This window comes from Strix aluco, chromosome 6, assembly GCF_031877795.1.
Source record: "Strix aluco isolate bStrAlu1 chromosome 6, bStrAlu1.hap1, whole genome shotgun sequence".
NCBI classification, from domain to species: Eukaryota; Metazoa; Chordata; class Aves; order Strigiformes; family Strigidae; genus Strix; species Strix aluco.
Window position 1 is genome coordinate 23,570,086 of NC_133936.1, and position 24,512 is coordinate 23,594,597.

General features: G+C 36.2%; 1 protein-coding gene across 2 annotated transcripts in view; it reads left to right on the forward strand.

Moving 5' to 3' along the window:
• Positions 1 to 11,888: 11,888 nt before the first annotated feature.
• The window catches only part of DYNC1I2 (dynein cytoplasmic 1 intermediate chain 2), a 29,776-nt gene continuing 17,152 nt past the window's right edge, over positions 11,889 to 24,512 (forward strand). Inside the window, exons 1-5 of one of the 2 annotated variants that reach the window (XM_074829109.1) lie at positions 11,889 to 12,270; positions 13,853 to 13,970; positions 15,466 to 15,580; positions 18,941 to 19,031; positions 23,457 to 23,516. In XM_074829109.1, the coding sequence (XP_074685210.1) occupies positions 13,863 to 13,970; positions 15,466 to 15,580; positions 18,941 to 19,031; positions 23,457 to 23,516 (374 nt within the window). In that variant the 5' untranslated portion in view covers positions 11,889 to 12,270; positions 13,853 to 13,862. The remainder of the gene's footprint in view (positions 12,271 to 13,852; positions 13,971 to 15,465; positions 15,581 to 18,940; positions 19,032 to 23,456; positions 23,517 to 24,512) is intronic. The other variant, XM_074829110.1, reaches the window with a different exon arrangement.

Below are 24,512 nucleotides of genomic sequence, written 5' to 3' on the forward strand. Positions count from 1 at the left end.
ATTGTAAAGTCTTTTGTCACTGATTCTACAGATCACATTACCTCTTGAGCCCAGAGACAGAATCTCATAATGTGATCCATCTCCCAAAAAAAACAGGTATTTTGGATAAAAGACAGTTGTGCTGTTTGACCACAGTTTTCAAGGGGACTGTTACCTTTGCATATGCGTGTCTACTTGAGATGCATTAGGACTTTTTTTTAGAACTGTTGAACATCCATAATTGACTCTTGAAGTCATTATAGTTCTTAGTGTTCATTTTAGCTACAAAATTAAACCCCAAAGTAATACCTCTTGGTCACCAAAAATCAGCGTCACTTTGAGAGAAATACTAATTTCATTATTTTATCCTCACTTATCTCCTATCTCTTTGACAACTGTTAAAATATATATGTTTTAAATTATTACACTCAAGGCTTCAAGTACAAAAGCTTTTTTGTGGCAGGCACTATACATATGTTATTAACATCACCTCTGACTCACGTAGTTAATAATCTTGTTAAGAGTATCCAATTCATCACTATCCTTTTCCAGCAGTTCTTTCTATTTTCTATACCATATTAATAAAGGTATATAAAAATATTTTCTCTCTTCTTATAATATAAGAAATTATACATGGATAATTTCTTTGCTCTGGCATGGTCTAGCATGGTGTTCCGGAACTTATTTGAGACATATGCAATATATGTAGGATGTTCCTGCATCAATATATTCTAGCACCATCATTTTGGCAGGTCCTTCAATAGAAAGTCAGTTCTGATTTATACCTAACACCTTTATTCTGCGGCCTCAGAAATTTCTTCCTCCACACTTCCCCAGTCTCCTGACACCTAGTTTCACAGATCTGGTTGTATTTCTGTTATTTGCTTTGGACAGTCTCTTTCCACTTCAAGATAAATACAGAATAAATTATTTCTCCTTAAATGCTTATCCTTTCTCTTTTCCTGTTTTTACTGTTACTATTGCAAGCTTGCACATTTGGCAGCGTTTTAGAACCTTCTATTTACCTTTCAAGCCATTTCAGAATATCACAATGTTTTTGTTCTTATTTTAGAACATTTAGAAAACCAGAACTTTTTTCTTGCATTCAAATGCAAAGCAACAGCAAAAAGAACATAGCTGTACTTTTAAAACCTCAGAACATCAAGGTCTGATTAATATTCTGAAAGAACACCTTTAAAAAGGGAAATCTGGGAAATGTGTATTTTTGTGCACTACAGTACAGTACAGAGATCTTTGGCATACTTGACGACAGAATCTACAGATTCCCTTTTAGCTCTCTAGGGAGTCCTACATATTTCAGACGCAGTAGTCCATGGTTCAATTTCTTGCTGGAATGGATTCTTCACAAGTAGGGATAATCCTTCATTTGATGTTTACTCACTTGGATACATTTCTGTATTCCATACTGGCCATATCAGGCTTTGCAACGCTTATTTATTCCTGCCAGAATGCACTCCTGCATTAGCTGATTTTATAACGCTTACATGGTTGAGATGGCACTTTTATTCTATGATATTCTTTTCATTAGCTTAAAATAACTTTTCAAAACAATTACCTCTAGGCCAATACTTCTCATGCTTGTTCTCAGACTAACAGTCACATTTTTACTATTTTTAGTTTGAAGAGAATGCATTCAGTAATTTTATGAGGATCAGGCTTTCAAATATATAGAGATACAGTTGGGTTTATTAAATATTTACCAACTACAATAGTTCCTTATTTTCATTCAAAGGTTTTTTTCCCTCTCCTAATTATAAATAAGTAATATACAATAACTCCTCAAACATCACTTGAAAATTTTCTTGTTTTGAAATTCCTCCTGAAGTTTGTCTCCTCTCTGGGTCCATTAAAGTTATAAGGTATTTAGAGCATCTTTTTACTTGACTCACTATCTGAATTTATTAAATAAAACTAATAATAACCTCAGTATCTTTATTATAGAATTAGGCATGAGTTAATATACACACTATATGCATGTATTGATACATTACCCACATTACATAATTGTAATTTATGTAACCATATATTGTATTATAATACCTCAATTAAAAGGTATCAATTACATAATAGACGTTAACATTGTAATTTTAAATCTATAAAAGCTGTATAACTAGCTAAGATTTCAAAAGAATACGCTGTTCTCTAGGTAAATACAGCACAGTGTAGCATAATATATAACACAACATTATATGATCACATGGTCAATATAACATTTAACAATAATGCAGTTTAAGGAAACAGATTATTGAGCCTGAAAGACAGCAGATGAAGATGGGAGAAAAGGAAAAATTAGCTTTATGCAAACCTTATGCTGTACCACCTGCCAGCTTGTGTCATGTATTCTTCAGCCATCACTGAAGCTCCTGTGAACAATGGAAGATTCAAAATAAATCCAAGTCAGAATAAGCCACTGTTTTTACATTAAAAATTGCTTAGTCTTCCTTAATTATTTATTTTGGGTTATCCACTATTACTGAACTGACAAATTTAGTATTGGTTAAGAAACTTCTAAAAGCATTTCCAACATTTGCTTAGCAGACACTGAATCAGAATTTTCAATTGCTTCAGTACCATATAAAAAGTCTATTTAAAATGTATTTCAACCCAATCCCTGACATAGCAATTTCTCATCTATCAGCTTCCCAGTACCAGCACTATTCTTCATAGTGCAGAAACAATTCAAATACAGAGTCACATCAGCATTCTGCTGAATCCTGGATGTTTCAGCAAATAAAACAAGGTGATTTGAAAATCCCAGATACAGATTAATCTTTTTGGATAAATAAAAAGCCAGTATATTAAAGCACTTCCTTTCTTTTTACATAATATTGTGGAATTTATTTTAATAAAATGAACTCCAATATCTAATTGATTGGTTTCCAACAGTAATTTAGAGACAGATTTTCAAAGTCATGAAAGCCTATTAAGAATGCATCTAATTGATTTTCAGGAAGAGTTGAGGACTTGATGTTGCATTCATTGCAGTCAGCACTGAAATTTCCATCTATTTAAATAAGAACAGGTTCATACCTGCAGAGACTAGATGCTATTTATGCCTTTCACATTATCCCTTCCATAGCTAGAGATCTCTTCCCATCTCTTTTTTGCATAATCTACACACTTGATGTGAAGTGAAAAATGCTAAGAGCATATATTCATGTCAAAACAAAAGAAGAAAAAAATACTGTTTTGTACATACACTCAGTGTAATTTACCTTATATTATAAAAAAATAACAAGCCACATTTGAAAAAAAAAAGGTAATGAAAGTTTTAACACTGAAGATGAGTGAACACACTGCAAGTGCCATTTAGTTGTATAGTGCCTCTCTTCACTGAAGTCAATGGGATTATTTATGAGTAAAATAACCAAAATGTTGAATACATAGTTTAGTTCCCAGGTACTTAGAAGTAAATAAGTTCACTCAAAGAAGTTTGAGTAATTATACATAGAACTATTGCTTTATTGCTGCAAAAACGTTATCAAATACTCAGTTCTATCAAATGATGAAATACATTATCAATAAATGCAACCCTGTGATCTTAAAGAAATGCAACTGAATATTTAAAATGTATTACTATCTATGGAATAACTGGCTTTTAAGAGAACTGTCACACTGATACATGCAAAGATCAAAAAGTGGTGGTAGTGTTAGCATTCCAAATTAATCTAGATGAAACAATACGATAATTAGGTGTAAAAAATTCAGTCTTATGTTCAACACAGTAAAGGATCAATTTCATCTAAAGGCAAGTGGAGTGTACACCATATCGTCTGATCCAAAGTAGTGACCTTCTTGATTCAAATGCAAAACGCCTATTCCTATTGCAGATGGAATTTACCAGGACAAAATGTTCAATAGAAAGATTACATTTCCAGTGGGGCAGAAAGGTATTTGTCAGTGTCTCATTACAGCTTTGATACAAACATCTCGGATTTCAATTAGCTTTGAGATAGAACAGCAATAATCCAGCACTGAGACTACAGACCGATCTTTCTTTCTTACACCATTATACGTGGATTTTTGTTTCATTTGCAATAAGATATTGTAAGATTTCCAAAGGAAGATAAATAGAAGGAAATAACATTCCAGTCATTTTAATGTCAGACATATCACTTAGTGATATCTGTCTGATAACTTTGCACTAGGAGGTGAGGGTGACATCATTTACATTTTTTCCAGCATAAATGAAAAGTGCTGAATTCCTTGAACCGTAAGTGTCCCATCAGTTCTTTTACCCTCACTGTCCCACCTGCTATTATTAACATACCATATCCACTCTGATGCTTTTGATCCTTTTCTATGAAAAGTAATTTGCCTTCTCAATGGAAATAAATATGAAATTTGCTTTAGTACATTTCAGGAGTTCGAACAATGGCCCATAGAAATTTCCACCTACAGAGGTCATCTTTTAACTTTACAAATTTAGAATTTGCAGTCATTTAAAATGTTTACTTTTAAATACTATTTGATATTTAAGAAAAATAGTATGTTCTTCTGAGCTGATTATGGAACTAGGAGTTGGAAGGGCAATTTTTAACTGTCACTTGAATATCTGTGACTGATCTTGAGTTAACTCCTGTAAAACCATGGATAATATTTGTCACCCTTACTTTATACCTCTGTCATGAGGGTAACTGTCAGCTTATGAATGTGGCAGGAGGGAAAGCTCAGAAATCATGCAGGTATGATTCCGTTGTTGATTTCTTTATTAGTAAAGAAGTTAAGATCTATGCCATGCAGATATGATTTTAATAACACTCAAAATTATATATGGTGCCTTCCATTCAAAAAGCTTCCTTTCAAATATCAATTCACATAGCTTTAGCTGTAAGAAATATTATTATTGAAATAAATATGGTTAATTTAACACATTGAGAAACTGAGACTAGGAGAAAATAAAGGTATGTCTGTAACCTAGGAACCAGTGGCAAGAACTACTGGTGGCAATGTACTTTTCCTCCTTTGATATCAAGGTTAAAAAGACTTGACTTAAGTCACTTACTCCCACAATTCCAGAGCAATGACAAGAGCTGGGAAAATGGTTCCTTTTAAGATGAATTGTTCTGTGTACTAGCCACAAGCTTCTTTCTCTCAGAGAAAGAAATCCTACAAAATGCTTATCAGTAAACATAAAAATGATAAACATAAAATTGTAAAATCCAATGGATCTGTATTTTTTACTTCACCTTGAACTCTAAATGGCTGTTGTAAATGTATCACAACAGTTGGTCAGTAACTGTCTGTAGACATATACAATGAATTAAGCAAGCATCTATAGTGGACTTTTTCCTCACTCCTGAATTGCAGCCACCTTTAGGGTAATGAATAGCAAGAAAATATAAAATTCTTTATAGCTACAGCAAAATGAAAAATAATTTCCCCGATTAATGAGATTATTGCTTAAATATCACATACATCCACTGACTTTAAAAACAGCTGTAAGCACATTTTGCTCCTACATACGTATCTGTAAATATTTGTTGGAGCTTGTTAGCGTTACTAGCATACAAAATACTAACAAAAATAATGATGTTTAATTTTTGTCATATTGCTATAAAAAAATTAGATTTAATGGGTTAGACCCTCCTTTGCCTATGTAATGCAGAACAAAAACTGCCAAATCATACATGTAGACTTTTTTCAAGAATATCTGAATATGTTCTATTTCCTGTAAAAATAAATGCAAGTCCCCAGCTATAAATATATTTAATATTTTAATTAAATGAAATTTAAATTTTATTAAAATATTTTTCTGCAAGTATAATGTAGTTGAAGAATTGATTTTTTTCAAATTGTTTATTTTTTGCAGAGAAGCAGAGTTTGATTGTAAACTACTAAAGCTACATAAGATTCCAGATTACTGTTTCACAAGAAGGTGTTGCATGAGAAGAATTACTTCAGTTGTGGGTTTTTTTTCTTCCTGTACTCACAGCACAGGGAACAGACTTGGAAAGAGGAACACAGACTTGGAAAGGACATCCAGAGATCTAGTCCAACATGCTTTAGCAGAATCAGTGTACTTTAACATATAACAGCTGTCTAATCTCCTGTTCAAAATATCCAGAAGAGATTCCAGTAGCAAATTTAACAAAACAAAAACCCAAACTGCTTTCTCTGAGACAAACAGGCTCCTATCTTATAAAACTTTTTCTGACAGAAATGACAGATTTGACTCCACAGAAAACTGAATACTGACAGACATCAAGACCTGTGGTGATGACGACTATGGTTAAAATCATTTATTGGATAAAAATTTGCCAGCAGTAGAGTATCCACTTATGTATATGCATACCAGCAAAATATACCTTATTTGCAGGAAATTGTATACGTCTCTCAGCCTTTAAAAAACTGAGAGCAGCAGCTGTTTGAATTTCTAACATTATATAATGTGTGTATTTCATTGTCTTATGGCTTTCTTGAGTCTTAAAATCATGTGTCACGGGAAAGATGTAGATTTACTTAAGTGCATAAAAGTTCACACATATATATTCCATTTACAAGCCTTACAGAAGGCCTTTTGCAGTTTTTTCCCTTGTTCTGTCTTAATACAACTGCACTGATGTAATTAAGGGAATTGAATGATGTACCATTTAAACCTTAACAGACTACTTTTGTTCAAAATGGTTTTTTTTCTAAACAAACTACTTGCACAGATCAGACTGTTTCACAAGAAAACATAATCCAAAACACTTGTCAAATAGATTAAATAACAGGATATTAATGTGGTCAAAGTAGAAAGACCAAATTTATCCTGGTTTTAAAAACCTCAACAAACAGTTTAAGACAATAGGATGTGTTTGTCTAGAAAACCAATCTAGAAATAAAACAAAGAAAATCCTGTTTGTTTGGAGTATACAACATTAAACTAACATTAGTCCTGAACAAGCAAGTAGATGTTTTTAGCTATCCAAATCATATTTACTAACGTTATATGTGGTTTGAATTTAAAACTTTTTTCTATTATTTTTTCCATAGGAATGCACACAAATTTTGCAGATTCTCAGTGACTGATTTTAACATTTCTGAAATGCAACAAAAATCTGAATCAAATTCAAATACAGTTTAGCGGCAACAGTCTTCATTGACAGCCAATCAGATTTTCAAAATACAAGTTTTTTTTGCATAAAAAAAATCTTGCAAGATCCACAGGAAATCCCCTTACAAACATTCCAAATGATACAAGGCTTAAACACCACTGTTGGGACATTACCTCTGTGAACAAGGAGGATAAAGTTCTATCATACTCTGGTGAATATTCAGCCAGAGAAAAGCTACTTCCAGTTTGGACCAAGTCTCTATAGATTTGTGTGGAACACAGAACACATCCCTGTTACCTTGTCCCTTCTCACTGCATTTGCTCTGCCACTTGTGATATGTTCCAGCAGGGTGTATACTATAAACCAGTAATTGTTACAGATTTACTACATCATCTCCTTTCTGCTCAGGTGCTTTACGAATACGGCCTGGGAGCTTGAGTTCTGCTAGTAATAAATACATTTCCAACTATCTACTGCCTTGCAACTTAGGTTAAAAATAAAGATTTATTTAAGTTAAAAGGAAGAGATATTCTGCGAAAAATCTTATATTAAAAACTGCTGGTTATGTGTTTGCTCTATAGTTTAATTCCATGTAATTTTTCAGACCTTCTTCCAACACATTAGCAAGTTTCTTATTAAAGACCCAAAAAAGGAACAAATTCCATCTTTACTTACATTGCTGTTAGCAGTAAAATGACTCCATGGCACCAGTCTTTATTGAATAGAACTGACTGATGCTGTGAGTCAGTGACTCAAATAATTCTCAAAAGAATGTGAAAACATGAAAAATTATCTGTCACAGTTAACAGTTACAGAAGAATAAATATTACTTTGTGGTTAAGACGACCAGAATGTAGGAATCCTAAATTCTAATCCCTGTGGTCTTGTCACTTTTTAATTCTCTTATTTAATCTGTAAATAATTATGAAGTACTTGATATGGGTAATTATTTAACATTTCTAGAATGAGATAATTTGATGTCACTGGATGCAAAGTGCATTCATTTTTAGTAAAATTTAGTATTTTAGTGTGCCTTTGTTCCTATTAATTCTCATCTAAAATATACTTCAGGATTATATAAGACATCCCTTTTACTTACATACAGAAAAATAATTTAATTCTTAATGAAAAGGTAAATAAAGCCCATGAAAAAAAGTGAACACTTTCTCTCACCTTATTTATCCTATTATCTTTTGGCAAATAACACTAACATAATACAGACAAAAGCAACTCTGTTATCATCTTAACCAATATTCTAACACAGTCTCCCTTTGATGAATACACAAAACTTCCATAAAGGTTAATGGGAGATAGATGCACAAACTGAGAGTAGAATATAGCCTGGCATATCTGAAAATAGTTCTTTTTGGCTGATCTCTTGGCAGTTTCCATACTCTCTCTTAAAACCATTAGAACTAGTGCAGGTTTTGGTGCATTACAGGATCCCTTAAGAAGCTCCCATTATCTCCTCTCTTCTTAACCACATAATAGGAAAAAATGAGAGTACCGTACACAGACCACACAGAGGAAGGAGAACTTGCCTTGGAATTTTTCAACTGGTAAACCTATTTTCTATAATGCTTAGTAGTGAATCACTCTTAAGTGCTGGACCATTCACTAGTGTATGTGTTTTGTGCCAAAGGTTACCAGATTGCAAAAGTGTTCTCATCTCAGAAAGGACCCATCATTCACCATCACCTTATTTTGACACAACAGAAGAAAAATACATCCACCTAGCAGAAATAGGAAAGGGGGAAGAAGGACAGAGAGAAACCTAGATTAGCAATGCAGCAAATTTTCTAAGTGAAAAGCACAAACTATTAAATGATACTAGAAAAATTACATCTTTACATTATGGGATGAGATCTTCATGATTATTTCAATTCCAGCAAGTCTGTAAGATGGACTTTTAACTTTCCTGAAATATGAGAAAAAAAGAAAATTAAAATGGAGCCTCAATGGAGAAAGGTAAGCCAGTGGCGTTTTCCCAGTCTCGGACTGCTAGAGAGGACAGTGCAGCAAGGCAGTTACTTGAGGAGGGAACTACCCTCTCCAGCATAGATCTCTGGCCCATGCTCCAGAGCAAGTCAGTGTTCTCCAGCAGCCCATTGAGATGGCAAAGCAAGCTGAGGGCCAGTTGCCTTTGCTATCTACCCTTCTGATTCAGGCAGCACGGAAGTCTAATGTTTTCCAAAAGACAAAAGTAGAGGCTCTTCTGAATTGAATTACATCTTCTTGTTTAGTCTGGATCCCATCTGCAGCAGAGACCTGATTTATCTTTATCATTCTTTTACATGTCTCAAAATTACTTCTCAGTAGTACACAAATTCTGTTTCATGGGCACAATCACTGCTAAAGCTGGTGTTCACATCTTAACCAAGCTGTGTTCATCTTAGACCCAATGCATAGGATGGGTGCACGAAATTCCCTCCAAGCTGTTTTCCTGGTCCTAGATACAGAAAGGGTCCACCTCACTGTGTAACTTCTCCACATTCCTAGAGACGATTATAAAAATGGGGTTCACTATACCAAAAAATACTGTCACCAAGAAGCTGAGGCTAGATGAAAACACTTGTAAACATCTACAACCAGTATGCTTTCTCAAACCTGTCCACCCACCATATACCTCATGAGCCTTCCAGCTGATGAAAAATGTATCATTTAAACTACTATTACTTGTGAGATCAATCACAAAATCACAAATGTATTTGTATAGAGTTAGCATTCTGTCAGTGTTTGTGTCATTGCTAAACTGACCCAGATAAAGCTACTTGAAAACTATAGCTATCATTTACAAAGAAAAAGGGGGGGAATGTCAGTGCTGCAAAAATTAGCTATTGTAGTTACTGTGTTCTGAAATGAAAGACTAATGTAAAAAATAATAACATGACCTTAGGCAAATACATGCAGGTTCAGGACCAAGAAATAACACTTCAGGGTTGAAGATCAATTACCAAAAATCAATTGGCTAAATTCATTACAAATGTGAAATATCTGGCTCCTACATTCATAATTTTAAATGTAAACTTGAAAAATATTACTGGAAAGCTTCAAATATGAAATTAATATTTTACAGCCAAACAAGAAGCTTTTGTGAAATACAGAAATAAAACACATATTCCTGTTCTCAGGTGTACACATTATTGTAAGTGATATTAAAAAATCCTGGCAAATAAATTCAAATACAACAGCTGTTTGTGGAAGTTCATTACTATCATCTTCATATCTCCATCTCTGAAGAAAAATACAACCCCTTCTCTTGCACATCATACAATTTTCTTTGACAGTTTCACTTACAGCTTTTCTGAATGGTAACACCCATACTCTTATGAAATGCATGAGGGTTATTCAATGATCAGAAGCCATCTAGACAACAGACAGTTTTTCTAATTTTTCTTGAGGTACAGTAGGAACCCTGACTCACATGCAAGACTACAGAGGAGTAAATAATCAACACTGATTCCTGCAGCAATTTAAGTTCTCCTGGGAGCTATCCCGGCAAAGTACCAACCAACCTGTTCAGTTTATTATACATAACAGAATTGCAGCCTGACAGAGCTTGACTGCAAATGCAATCTTTTTCCAGTGCTTGTCAGCAGGAGTTCAGAAGATATACTCACCAGACATAAATGTTTGTAGATCCAATGATTTTAAATATATTATTCCAATTTGTAATAGCAGAAAATTTAACCGTCTCTGAAGCTGATAGTTATTGCCTCTAAAAAAGTCATTTCATATAGTGTTGTGAACACATGCTCCACTTGAACTATATGAGTTGTCCATATTAATTCTGCTTTGGTAGCCCAGTTTTGGAAGATCATCAGTCTGCAGAATTAAGCACTTCATTGAGATAGTAGTCAGTAGCACTAGCTCTGCAGTTGGGAAAAAAAAGCAGAAAAACTTGATATAAGTTTCCACAGGATACAAGTGGCAATATTAATTTAGGATGACTGGGGAACAGCAAAGCCACTTACTACAGGTCGCTACTTGTATCAAAATGAACTGTGTAACTTCATTCCCACATGATGCTCATTGAGGCAGCTTGGGTTTAGCACAGCTTTACCCCATTCCGCACACAGAATCATTCAGGTTGGAAAAGACCCTTTGGATCATCGAGTCCAACCATCAGCCCTACTCTACAAAGTTCTCCCCTACACCATATCCCCCAGCATCTCATCTAAACGACCCTTAAACACATCCAGGGATGGTGACTCCACCACGTCCCTGGGCAGCCTATTCCATGCGGTCTGCTAATGTATAATGGCTCATCAACCTGACAACCTAACTCCACTTGCTGACATCCATGCAAAGCAGACTTAGTGTGGGTAATTTTGTCCCTAGCCTGACGCCCACAGCAAATAAGGTTTTCATATATTTTATCCTCAGGTCACTGCAGCGATCATGGCTACCACCCAGTCTAGCCTACGACTGAAATCATACAGTGAGCGCACCGGGTTGACTCGTTTACTGCTGGCACGGCAGTGCCTAGCGCGGGTCCTCCCTCCCCGGGAAGCCAAACCGCGGGAGAAGGCGAAGCGCGGCACAGGCGGGGCCCCGTCCGGGCCTGCTCTCCTCAGGGCCGCCCGCTGCCTCGGGGCGCCGCAAGGCCCTGCCGCGCCCCTCGCGCGAGCCACCCAGCCGCCGCCGCCCCGCGGTCACTGAAGCAGATCGCGCCTGCGCGCGCACCCGCCGGCCCGCCCCTGGCACGCGGTGGCGCTCGCTTCCCGGACCCCGCGGCCGCCGGGCGCGGCCGGTGTGTCCCCCCGAAAGACTACAACTCCCATCGTGCAACGCGCGGCCTCACCGCCCTCGCGCCGTCGGGCCCCGGGGACGAAGCCCGCCCAGCGGGGCGCGTTGCATGCTGGGCGTCGTTGTTCTTAAAGCCGCTTCGTCCCCGCTTCCCGGGAGGGGTTCGGCCTCTGAATCAGCCCATCCCCGCGTCGTCTCACGCTCCCTCCCTGTGTGAATTCCTTCCAGATCGCTGCCCCCGACGGTGCGAACGAGGGGAGTATTGGTGGCCGAGCGCATCGCGGTGCCCTACAAGGCTCCGCGTCCTTCCGCAGTGCCTGCAAGTTCCGGCGCATCCTGCAACGCTTTCGGAGCTGGTTTGATCCTGGGCGCCCGCCGTACTCTGCTGCCTGTCAGCTGCCGGTGCCTTTGTGGAGCGGCGGAAGCGGAGCGGGGCGCTGGGGCGAGGGGCAGTCGGAGCAGGAGGAGGTCCCGCTGCCAGGTGTGCGGGGGTCCCGCGGCGGCCGCGCCCGACTCGGCGCCGCCGCCTCCCGGCGGGGATCCGCCGCCTTTCGGCCTCGCCCTGTCGCGTGAGGGGCGCGGCAGCAGGGTGGGGCCGGGGGGGTTCGGTAGTGCTGCCTTCTCCTGGGCCTCAGGGTGTGGTAGGGCCCTGTCAGGGCGGGAGTGCGCTGCCAGGCTCCCTCCCCGGTACGACCCGTGTGGGGTCTGGGTGGGGAGCTTGCTGCTGGCGGCAAGCGGTTCGTAGCGCTGTCATCTCGAGGTGGGGCGGGGTGGGCGCTCCGCTCCTCGGGGCTGGCTCGGTTTGTGCCGCTTGGCTCTCCTGGCTCGGCATTAGAAAGACGAGTGGGGGCGGGAAGTCGTGGTGTGGTGACAAAGCGCGTTCCTAGTACTATTTTAAAGCGACACGGGAATGCCACTTAAAAATGCTGACAGTATATTTTAAAATTCAGTTATTAGCACTTAAATGCTTGCAGGCATCATGGAGGAATACATACATTTACCCCAACATACATACTACTGAGTATATTGGGGTAGATACATGGGGCTTGCATCACTGTGAATCCTTTTGTGTGCTTGGATGTGCTATGCAAACACTTGCAGGTGTTAATTTTGATATTAATAACGCTTAATCTAATATCTTTGTTATCAAACAGTGTAAAAGCATTTATAGATCCCTCACCTGTTGTAGAACTACTTCTGCACTTTTTTTAGTGACTTGGATTTGCTTAAAAACAGTAAAATTGATCCTTTATTCACTCAGCCCATTCACACAGTTTTTTCATACCTGTGTTCTAAATCTTTGTTAAGTTCTGAAGTGGGTTTTGTTTTCACCTTTTGTTTATTGTTGACATTCTTGTCTGTATTTAGTTATGTAGCAAAACTTGTAGAATTTTTGTCTTTAAAAGATCCACCAATTTCTTAGCAGTGTACAAAAAGTTTTGGCAAAAATTGATAAAGCATGTATTTTACAGGTTTTTTTGACCATTGCACTTGTATTTACATTGCCTTGCAATTTATAGCAGTCATACTAAATCTTTTAATAAATCTGTATTTTGAATCCTACAACTGTATGTGGAAGGATAGCTTACATACTGCTGAGTTATAGCATGTAAATGTTTGAGCTGTTGAACTCAAATGTAAAAGATAGATCTTGTGTTGGTACCCTCCTTGCTGTTTCCTGTCTCATGGTTGGCTCTGGAGCTGTACAGAATCCTATGGCAAGGTCAGATAGCCCCATCTTCAATGCCTAATGTTGCTTTCAAAGCAGTTCCTTCAAACAGCATGAGAACTACTTTAGGAATGGGTGCTGTCACCATGTTATAGTTCTGTTTGTTTTAAATCAGTCCCTTTAGTATGGAGTATGTGTTAAGTAAAAGAAATGTGGAAATAAGAATATGATTTTTTTTTTTTAATTATTGTGTTAAGACTTTTCACAGTTCTGGTTTTAGTAAGCTAATGTAGTTCCTTTAATGATAGCTTATTTAGAAGAAAGCTGCTATCTTAAAAACAAAACCAGAAAACCCAAACCAAAACCAAACAGTGGTATGATTTCTGTTGATCAGTGTTACAGCCATGTCTGACAAAAGTGAACTGAAGGCAGAGTTGGAGCGCAAGAAGCAACGATTAGCTCAAATCAGAGAGGAGAAGAAAAGAAAGGAGGAAGAAAGAAAGAAAAAAGAAGTAAGAAATAATTTTTTCTGTGAAATTTGACTGTTTGCATATGTAACTTGCCCAAAATTTAAGGTAGGTTCACTTAGACGTTTGCTACATGTTATTCAGGGAGCATCTATTTAATGGTTGGTTGCTGATGCAAAAGTAGCAATTTTGTTTCCTGGTGAGAGCAAACACCTTCTGGTTTTTTAGAATTATCCATATGGTAAGCTAGATTTTAATTTTATTAAGTCCTACACTTGCATAAAGCTTGGATTTCTAAAACTACTTGTGTGCATGGGACATCATTAATCAAATCACTGAAGTATTGCACAAAAGCTCTGCTTCATGAGTTGTCATGGTGTTATTTAGAGAACTCATTTCTGAAGTGCAGTTCCAAGGATGTCCATATGAATTGTCCAACTGTCAGTATTATTATTGTACAAATAATGTGCTGTGTTCTTCTGCTCATTGACTCATCTTTAGCCTGAATTTTAAAATCAGAGCAATGCTCACGATGTATGGGCTACTTGTATGTTAGACTTTGTTAACAGTCTTCTGGATTTCTCTCTGCTAAAGTATGTGTCAGTCAGTGATTCATTCCTACGTTTCTTCTGAATGCAGATTATACCTCATAAATGAAACTTTTGCTGGAATGTTCTGGGGTGCTTTTTCAAGACTTCGCTGTGTTTTGGTTATGATCTTGTAGGTGTTCTAAATTACCATATGACTGAAGACTGGGCAGCTGCCCAGTAATTTTTGTTCTTTTTGTGTGTGTGTGTGAAATCTAGCAGATAATAACACAACTTAAAGAAAGCTACTTAAATGCTCTGTAAACTTGCAGTTACTGCAAAGTTTTTTTTAAGACTTCCTATCTTTTTGTGAAACCTTAGGTCCAAAAGAAAGCTTTCTTACCGAACAGCTTTTTGATCTTTTTGTTTTAAAAAAAGCTTAAAATGCACATATAGACAATCATCACTTTTTCATCTTACACATATTTTCTTAATTGCTACACACTTTATCATGTGCTCTATCTAGCCAAGTGTCCTAATACTTTCTTGATGCAAGAGGGGTGTCTCTTCCAGTCATTCTAACTGTATAGGGTTTTCTTTGACAAATTTATTGTAATTTCAAAAATGGAATGAGATGACTGTGTCTTTAAAATACTTTTATACACAGGTACATGATACATTTTTTTCAGTCTTTGTATTTTACAGTGCTTAGCATTAGTGTGAAAAAGGTATTCTTGATCTTATGAAGTGTCAGTCATTTTGACAAATGAGGAGACACTTTTTGCATGTTATATGTCTTTTAAAGACTGTACCAAAGCTACAAAATTTTATGATTACTGTCTGCTGTTTATTTTATCTACAGAAAGGACCATCAGAATTACTAGAGTCAAATATCTAACCTATATGATGATAGGTTTCAGTAGCATAAAAGAACTTATGAGATCTCAAAAAATAAATGAAACAGTTTTCAGTACCTGTTAAATGCTGTAACTTAATTATGGAATTATTTTTAGACTGATCAGAAGAAAGAAGTTCTTCCTGTACAAGAAGAATCTGATCTTGAAAAGAAGAGAAGAGAAGCTGAAGCATTACTTCAGAGCATGGGGTTGACACCTGAGTCTCCTGTTGGTAGGAATGTTAATATTAGTTTGAGATAAATGTGGTGGAGGTGGTTTGGTTTTGGTTTTGGGGAGGGATAGGGTGTTACTCTTTGTTAGGCTTATGGTATTCATATAACTAGCATGAAAATACTCTGGCCACTATTTTTTGCGCTATACATGTCTGGGTTTTATACTATCTTGTCCTGCATGACCTCTGTTACAAATGTCAAGCGATGTGCTTCAGTACACATTGCTAGTACTATTTTGTAAAAGATACATTTTACACTTTGTGGATTATTTGGAGTCTTTTAGTTAAAAATATATATGTCTTTGGGGATTTTTTGTGGCTTTTTTCTTCCTATTTTTCCTGCACGTTATTATCCTGTATTTTTTCCTTTTTTTCATAATGCTAAATTTTAATTTTGATATTTTTGTGCAAAGTTAGCTAGTTTCCTTTCTGCATCTTTACACCCTAATTTTCCTAATCTCAAATATCTGACTGACTAGCAAGGCTAACTATAACATTTAACTATCACAGATGATAATTTATATCTGTGCCACTCTTAGATGGGTTAGAATATTGGTTGTTGCTTTTTGCCTTTACATAGCCACATCTCTCTGGAAGACAAAAGTAAAGAGGGTGATAATTCAACTCCACTTTTTGTCTCTAGCTCTGAAGTCTAAGGGGTTTAAAACTTAGTGTTCAGTTTGGCTCAGTGGTGAGGGTCTATTTCAACTGTGTTTGCAAATTAATAATAATTTGTTATGGATATAGTATATCTGTGACTATATAGTCATAATAGTTTTTGCATAGTCCTCAAGTGTATAAAGGGAACGTGGAATAAACACCATTATAGCTGCTCCCATTCCAATGGCCACAGCAGTCATTTTTAGTAGTTTGAACTGCTCTCACAGTTTAGAGACTGCATTTGGGCTACATTAGCACTAGTGTACAGCATTTTATGTAATAGGTTCTTACCTACTATAAATTTTGTCAGACAAACGCTGAACACTTTCTTGTGTGAGGTTTTGCTAAGGTGACTGATGAGACTCTTGCAGAAATGCTTATGGTGGTGGTGATTGGTTTTTTGAATCTGTGAGAGAATCTAAAAATGACTGGATAGTCAGTCCTCAAAGCAAATCACTACGTAGACTTAGAGTAGCAGTTTGTGAAAAGCTCTTTAAGGTGCTAGCATGTAAGACTGGGGCACACCTCTGTGAGCATTGTGTTTAATTCCACTGAGCATCTGCTTAACCACAACCTTCAACATACACAGATGCACAGGGAATTCATTCTGTTCCCTTTCAAGATACCCGGATCTGATCTGGATCAAGCTAAATTGTCCCACTCACTACCTCGCAGTACCATGCCTGAGTCACAGGCTCGGTCTGCTGACTGTATAATGGCAAAGTACGATACTACAATGATCGTATGCCTGAACTGAAGGTAACTTACAGCTGGCCAGCTTGGTGTGCAGATAGCTCGAGCTTGCATTGTCGGTGTAGGTGGATAGCTTGAGATTAGACTACTTCATAGAAAATTGTATTAAAAATTCCTAAGGCAATTACTGTCCCGTTAACTGCCAGAGAGAAGTAGCTCTCTTTTGGGAGAAGGGACCCTAACAATGTAAGTATGCTTTTGATCTCTACCATACTCATTAATAAGAGTCATAAGTTAGTGAACCAAAATATCTTTCAAGAAGGTATTATAGTTTCATCCTCTGTTGGGGTAGGTGGAATTTTGCTTGGTCTTTTCACAAGACTGCTGGTCTTTAAATATGTTTCACCTCACGAATGGGAAGACTTTCTTAAAAGCGGTTTGTCCCACACGAGGGCACTGCAGCATCAAAGCTAAGTCACTGGCTGCTTCTGGCCGTGCCTACCTGACTGGCTTTTGTAAATGGGAACAAGATATGTTTTTAATATCACCCCTTCCATTAAGAAAGGCTGACGTTAAAATGTCATTGTTTCTGATAATGCACAAAAATAATGTAGGAATATAAAGCCTTATGGGCATTTACTTTAGGATAAGTTATTCAGTAGATGGTGATGATGAGTTGAATATATACACCCTTTTATATGTGCACATATACACCCTTTTATATGTGCACATATACACCCATATTTCTATAGATATATGTATAAAGTGTAAGTGTGTGCATGTATGAATTTATGAAGTATAACTCTATAAAAGTCTCTTCCATAGGAGGAATGAATTTTTAATAAATCAAAGTATTCACTGTGATTTTTGTAAATTTAGAGTAGAATTTTTGTCAACCAGTGTCACGTCTCTGTTTTGGGATGGAATGGAAGCATTCTTCAGAATTCACAATATACTTGTGATTTCATGAAATTCTCTAGAAATGTTGCAGATCTAAATTCAGAATTCTCCCTTGCCTGATCACTAACAGAGCGGATACGAATTTATTTACATAACTTGTGTTCAGCTGGTTAAAGGTTCTTTTTAAGGGTTGTTGAGTGAACGTGTTCTATGAATGTTTTGCATATCGCAGAAAAATGAAACATATAAGGACCTTCAACACACACCTTGATTCTTAAGCATAAACTGAAGTTTCATTAAATAATGAGTTTCACTATTTCTAAAAAGTTGAAAGAAATACTGCGATAGCTTTGTGTTTGTGTCAGATTGCATGATATCATTCACTATTATGTATCAGTTCCAAAAAACATGTTGCTTTTTAAATGGCAATTGCAATCTTCATCTTCATGCTGAAAATGAACTGACTTTTAAGAAGAAGTTTCATTATAACAGTACTAGACTGTTTGTCCAGTAAAAAGAAAACAAAAATCCCCCAAAACCCAACACTAGCAACTTCGTTGTAATACACAGGATTTGTGTTGCTTTGATTCAAACTAGAACAAAAATAACAGTATGCTGTATGACAAAGCCACTTCTTTTGGTCCACACTTCAGTGATTATATATTTTGAAACGAAAGTACCGGTTAAATACATTCAGTGTCTAATTTTTAAGAAAAACTGATGTCAAAGCTATATTAACAACTATCTTCCTTTTGTTTAAGCAACATGATTTAGTGGAAATCACCCTTTCAGAATTAATGCCATCATTTGTCAGAATTTCAGTTTAAAAATATATTTTCAATTCATTTTCTCTTAAATGTCTTTCCCTCCATGTCTTTTTTTGTATGCTCCAGATGCATAAATGCCAAACAACTGCATGAAAGTCCAGCATGAATTGTTAACATTGTCTTTTCCCCTCTCTTTTTACTGTTCATTTTCATCCATGTATTTTTTGTTTGCCATCACTTTTTTTTTTTAATACTTCATGTTAAATTAATTTGAAAACATCCTAAGCTGTGCAACCTCTGCGAGTAGTAACAGCGGATACCTGTCTGTTTCACTATTTAGTCCCTCCTCCTACCTCCCCGTCTTCCAAATCTGTGAGTACGCCAAGTGAGGCTGGAAGCCAGGACTCTGGTGATGGCGCTGTTGGATCTAGGTATGATGCTTTCCTTGTCATATTCCTTCGCTTAATACTTGTATTCTGAACAATTAAGCTTTAGAAGAAATCAAGGTTAATTGCTTGATTGTAGTGTAATATGAGGTTATGGTGTTACTGAATCTGTGAACAGTGACTGTTTTACAGAAGTACTTTATTTTAAAATTTGAAATGGAACTACACTTTCTAATTTAAAATTGCCAGCATTAATGTGGAGTTGTTTAAACTTGCAAGTTTAAAGTAAAATGAGTCTGAATGTCTTGTGGTAATGTTCTTGTAAGCATTAATGTCTCAGGACAAGAGAAAACTGGCAAAGTCCAACTTCAGGGCTCTTCCCAGCTTTTTCTAAAGCAAGGTGTGTATGGATGATAGGCTGTTTCCTTTTTCCCTCTATTCTAGTTGGTCCAATAAAAGATACTGTCTACAAACTTTGCCTTGCTTCTGATTTAATTTTTTTTTCGGAACTCAGAACAGTATTTCTTGTTATTTCACTTTGCAGCCATTGCTGTAACATACCTATATCACTCACACTCTCATTTGACCAAAACATAGCACCACATTAGTACAGCCATAGGTTTTTTTCAGTTCCAGTACTTGCTACATCTATTTGACCATTTTTTTGTGCATGGCAGTTTGAGAAATGCTGCTCTAAAGAGAGTCATATAAATACTTCTGTTAAACTAGGAATTCAGAGTGGCAATATATGGGTGCTGAGGTGGGAAATGCTACTTCCAAAGGGTATTTCTACTGTTTTTGCACAATCTGCAAATAAGAGCAGTATTTGCCTAATTAATTTTGGTAACTTATATTTTTTCAGCAAATTAAATTCGTGTACTTAAAATTTACTGAGTATGCATTGTGAATGAAGTTTAGTTAAAGCACAGTTACTAAAGCAGTTATCAGTTACTTTTGTGCTTATATGAGTAGCTGTTTTGGAGAAAGGGTGAATACTTACAGCACTTTGAATCATCTTTTAAAAAGACTGCAGTAATGTCTTCTATGTGTGTGGATTATGCATGCATGACTATATGCAATCTTAGTCTGAAAATATTCAAGATTTTAATGACCTGAACAAAGGTTACAAGGTGCCTATTTCTAAGTAGCAACCATTAAGTTAAAACAGGGAATACATCAAGCAGCAGATATGAACCCTATGAACGCAAACTTTTTTTTTAACCGATCTTGCACGTTGCTTATTCCCTATGCAATTGAAATTCACCTGTCATGTTAATAAAGAATTAATATAATTGTTCCTTAACTGAGTAACAAGCAAATTTTAAATTATTTGAAATCTGTGATTATTACTTACTAAACTGTCATTTTATATTTAAATTCACAGTCTAGAAGAAAAAACAAGAATCATATGATCATGACTTTTTTGAAAATATTTTCTTTCCATGCATACATAATTTAAATGCAGTATGAAGCAATATGTATAGGCCACATATCTAGTTGAATACAATGTTGTGTACTGAATTTATCTCCACCTCATAGGTGTACTGTGTTCTCTGATTGTATGTTCCTCAGACATAGTAACATAATGTTGGATGCATACATTTTCTTACGAAGCCTTGAGAAAATTAGTATCCTAAGTCTCTATAGCTTCATGCATTTGCAAACTTTAAACCTAAATCTGTCTCTTGACAATTTCCCCAATGTGGAAACATAGAAAGATTGTGGTCTTGAAGGTGTGGAAGTATGAAAGTCTAGCTAAATTGAGTTCCCTTGCTTGTTCTCCGACCATTGGGTAACATTCTTCCCTTCCCCCAGTGAACAGTTGTCTATATCCTATTAGTACAAGTTTGTACAGCATTCCTAATGTACACATACACTTGAACCTGAAAGTTAACAGGAGAAGTTGGACTGTGTGATATCCCTTAGCGTTATATCTATCATGTCACAGGTGACTTTCATATCAATATGAGATGTGTTAGAAAGCCCGAGTTGTTCCACTATGTTTGATAATCTTAAAAAATCCTTTTGTATTAGTGTATTATTTCAGTTCTTTTTTTTTTTTATTTTGGTCTGTGGCCGTTTGTTCTCTGGTCATGCTGCAGCTATACTTTACAAAGATGATCTACTTTCAGTTTAGTATTTTCTCCTCTATGATGCTGAATCTTGCCAGTAACTTTACTTATTTAGTAATTAGTAGAGCAGCATTCAGACTGTGTTCCTGCTGTTACTTCCATCTGTCTTGCTTTATTTTCATCAGTAAAAAGTTCTGGTTCCCAGTTTGATACTGTTCTTTCTTTCTTTTCGTCAGTTAAGAGTATAAATTCAAGACTGGAAATTAATACAGTTGGTTTACTTTTATGTTAGGTAGGTGTTTCATAGAATTAGTTTAAATGCAGAAAATACTTTTTGGAGATAGGGAAAGCATTAGGAATATGCCTGGATATGGAGAAGTTCAAGCACACGTGGAAGAATAGGAACTTTGTTCACTGAAGCTTGTAGGTAAATTCATTTAACTTAAGGCATAATAAACATCTGGAAAGCAAAACAAACAGTATTTTACATCCTTCTGGTACACATATAGTAGGTGAATTTTGTCTCGGAATGTTACCTTTATTTTAAAAGAATATCTCTGAGAAAGATATAACTGTATGTCCTATCCTGCTTGTTGACTTGAGCTATTTTAAAAGGCAGACTATCCCTGGTACCACTGAAACAACTGTTGAAAGTTAAAAGAATGCTTTGAAAACAGGAAAGTAACCGCAGTAAGGGCCAGGTCTTAAGCAGGCATGAAAGTTGGAGCCTTTTAAATTTGTAGCCATTTCCCCAAGATCCTCTCAAGTGGGATTGAAAAAATTGAGAAAATGTTTTACAAGTATTGTAGTAAGGCAGCATTTGGATCTGTAGGTAAGTCATCCTTTGCAGAAGCAACATGAAGGTTCGGGGGATGGTGGTGGTTTGGTTTTGCTTTATTTGCTTTTTTTTTCCTTTTTTTTTTTTTTCTTAATGCATGATGAACAACATATGAACAATATCCAGCTTGAAATCTTAGGCATCAAATTAAACTCCAAGCTTAAATCTGGTCAAGAAAAACAGCAGAGACCAAAAGAATAAGTATACTCAAAGTAATTAACTTTATGGTAAAATGGTATGTTTTCTGATGCACAAGATATGGAAAGCTTTTAGAGATTTAGGTATTCTAAGATATGGAAAGGTTTTAGAGATTTAGGTGTTCTGTGGATGCAATAGCAGTTATGTAGAATGATTTGCTAAATATGAAGACAGTGGATTTGTAATTCTTAAGTAGACTAGAAGCAATTATTTTTCTAATCATACCTTCTACAAGAACAAGGTAGTGCATGACACACCCATATTTATGAGTGTTTATGGCATTGCCTGTACATTTTTTGAGATCAACTTTACCTCTAGGAATTCTGCACCTGGCTTATAAGAACATTACCATGTATGGGATTGAAATGGAAAATTACCCTTTATTGCCTTTATCATAGCAAAATATTACATATTCTTTATAATTTTTTTTATAAAATATGATTTTTTAAAAAATAGAATAGCATCTAAGAACTTCAGGAAAACCATGCATGTTCATCTGTTAATCTCTCTTATAAGCTTGTTTTAAAATTCTGCCTAAGCCTGATAGCAGGCAGTAGACTAAATGAAAATTTGTGGAGAAGGAATGAAGACTAAAAATGAAGGGAGAGGGAAGATCTATTTCCTCCTTCATATTTTGTCTGGTACAAAAGTGACTTGAAATGGATCTATTCTGTTCATTATTCCACATGACTTTGAAATGTGTCATTCATATAAAGCCACTATTTCTAAGAGATTTAAATATCTTAAATGGAGTTGGCTCTAAATCAGATGACACTTATAAGCCCAAGGCAGTGCTTAACCCATAATTACTGCAGTGTCACATCTTGGAAACTCTAGCAGTTGTCTATCCCAGTGGAAATGCATTTTTGCCCCTCTACCAAAAGGCTTATGTGTTGACTCATTTCCTTTACCAATATGACAGTTTCCTCCACATATTTACTGCTCTGGGCAAGATTGCATTACGTTAACAAATCTGTCTTCATATGACACGAACAAATCTGAACAGATTTTAAAAGGACTTTGAAGTTTTTAATGGTTCTTGCCAGTATTTAAAATATTTTTATTTGCCTCTCATAAAGGCTACGTTTGTTTGCAGATCTTTAACTTTCAATCTTTAAAATAATTCTTTTCTAATAGCTCTGAATTCCATGTTTGCTTTTTAACTTTTGTATTTACTGCATGTATTATTGCACTGAATGTTTGCTGAATTTCCCTTAACTGATGTTACATTGCTTTGTTTCTTGTAAACAATGAAATAACTGTAAGCTTACTGTAACTCTAGCATTTCATAGTGTGTATTTGCTTCACTAATCTCTGGCCTTTTTTGCTAATGCTGCATGATTGTTCAACCTGGGGTATCAGGACGCTGCATTGGGATACTGATCCATCAGTTCTTCAGCTCCACTCTGATTCCGATCTGGGGTATTGCATAGATTTCTTATATTCCCTCTTTCATGTACTTATGGATAATAAGTATGAGAGCTTATTTCTTCTTTAAGACTTCAAGTTGTTAAGAGACTGTTCTGTAACAGAAATTCCCTATCCCTAGACTTAATGCAGTTTGCTTGCAATGGGAAATTTTTATGTTAGTTAATATACATAAGATGCTTATTTCTAATAACAAAACTTACTTATTCATGTTTTTCTTTGAGTCTTTCTTTAGTAAAATGTAAACATTAAAAAGTCATTTCTTTAAAAAGCTTAGAATAACTATTTAAAAACAGAGTAGCTCCCATCTTTTCTTATAAATATGTTTATAAAAGTTGTAGCTCATTATAAGCACTTAATAAAACCCATATTGTGCTATAAGAGTTATGATTCAGCCCACCAAAACCTTTCAAAAGGAGTTACTCTTTTTATTTTGCTTTTACCTTTTGAGAGGGGTGGATAATAAGAAGCTAAATTTGATATAGGTAAACTGTTGTTGGATCATTACAGTATTACTACAATGCGTACTGAAATAGCTTTTATAGGAAGTTACAATGACTGAATTAATGTTGTGTGGTTTTTGGAAGTATGTTATGCATTGTAGTTTGATACTAGCTATATCTGCATTGATGGGATCTTCCATAAGCTAAAGTCAGAAAGCTCAGAGGTTTTCAGTATCATATTCTGATGTATTACGGATAAATCACTTGTCAGTGTGTGAGTTTCAGATTTGAATTCAGTTCTGCATTCTAAATAGTACCTTAGAGGTAGACAAAAAAGGGCAGCAAAGTTAAAAGGACTAGGAAATGCTTTTTCTTTCAGAATAACTAAGCTGGTTTTTAAACTTTAAAATCCTAGAACCATTGCTGTAGAAATCTGACTCGTGAGCAGATCTGTTCCACTAAAAATAGGGATAGTCATATATGTAGCAGTGCCTTAGTCAACCACAAAGACCAAAACTTTAAAGTCATATCCTATAATCCATATATA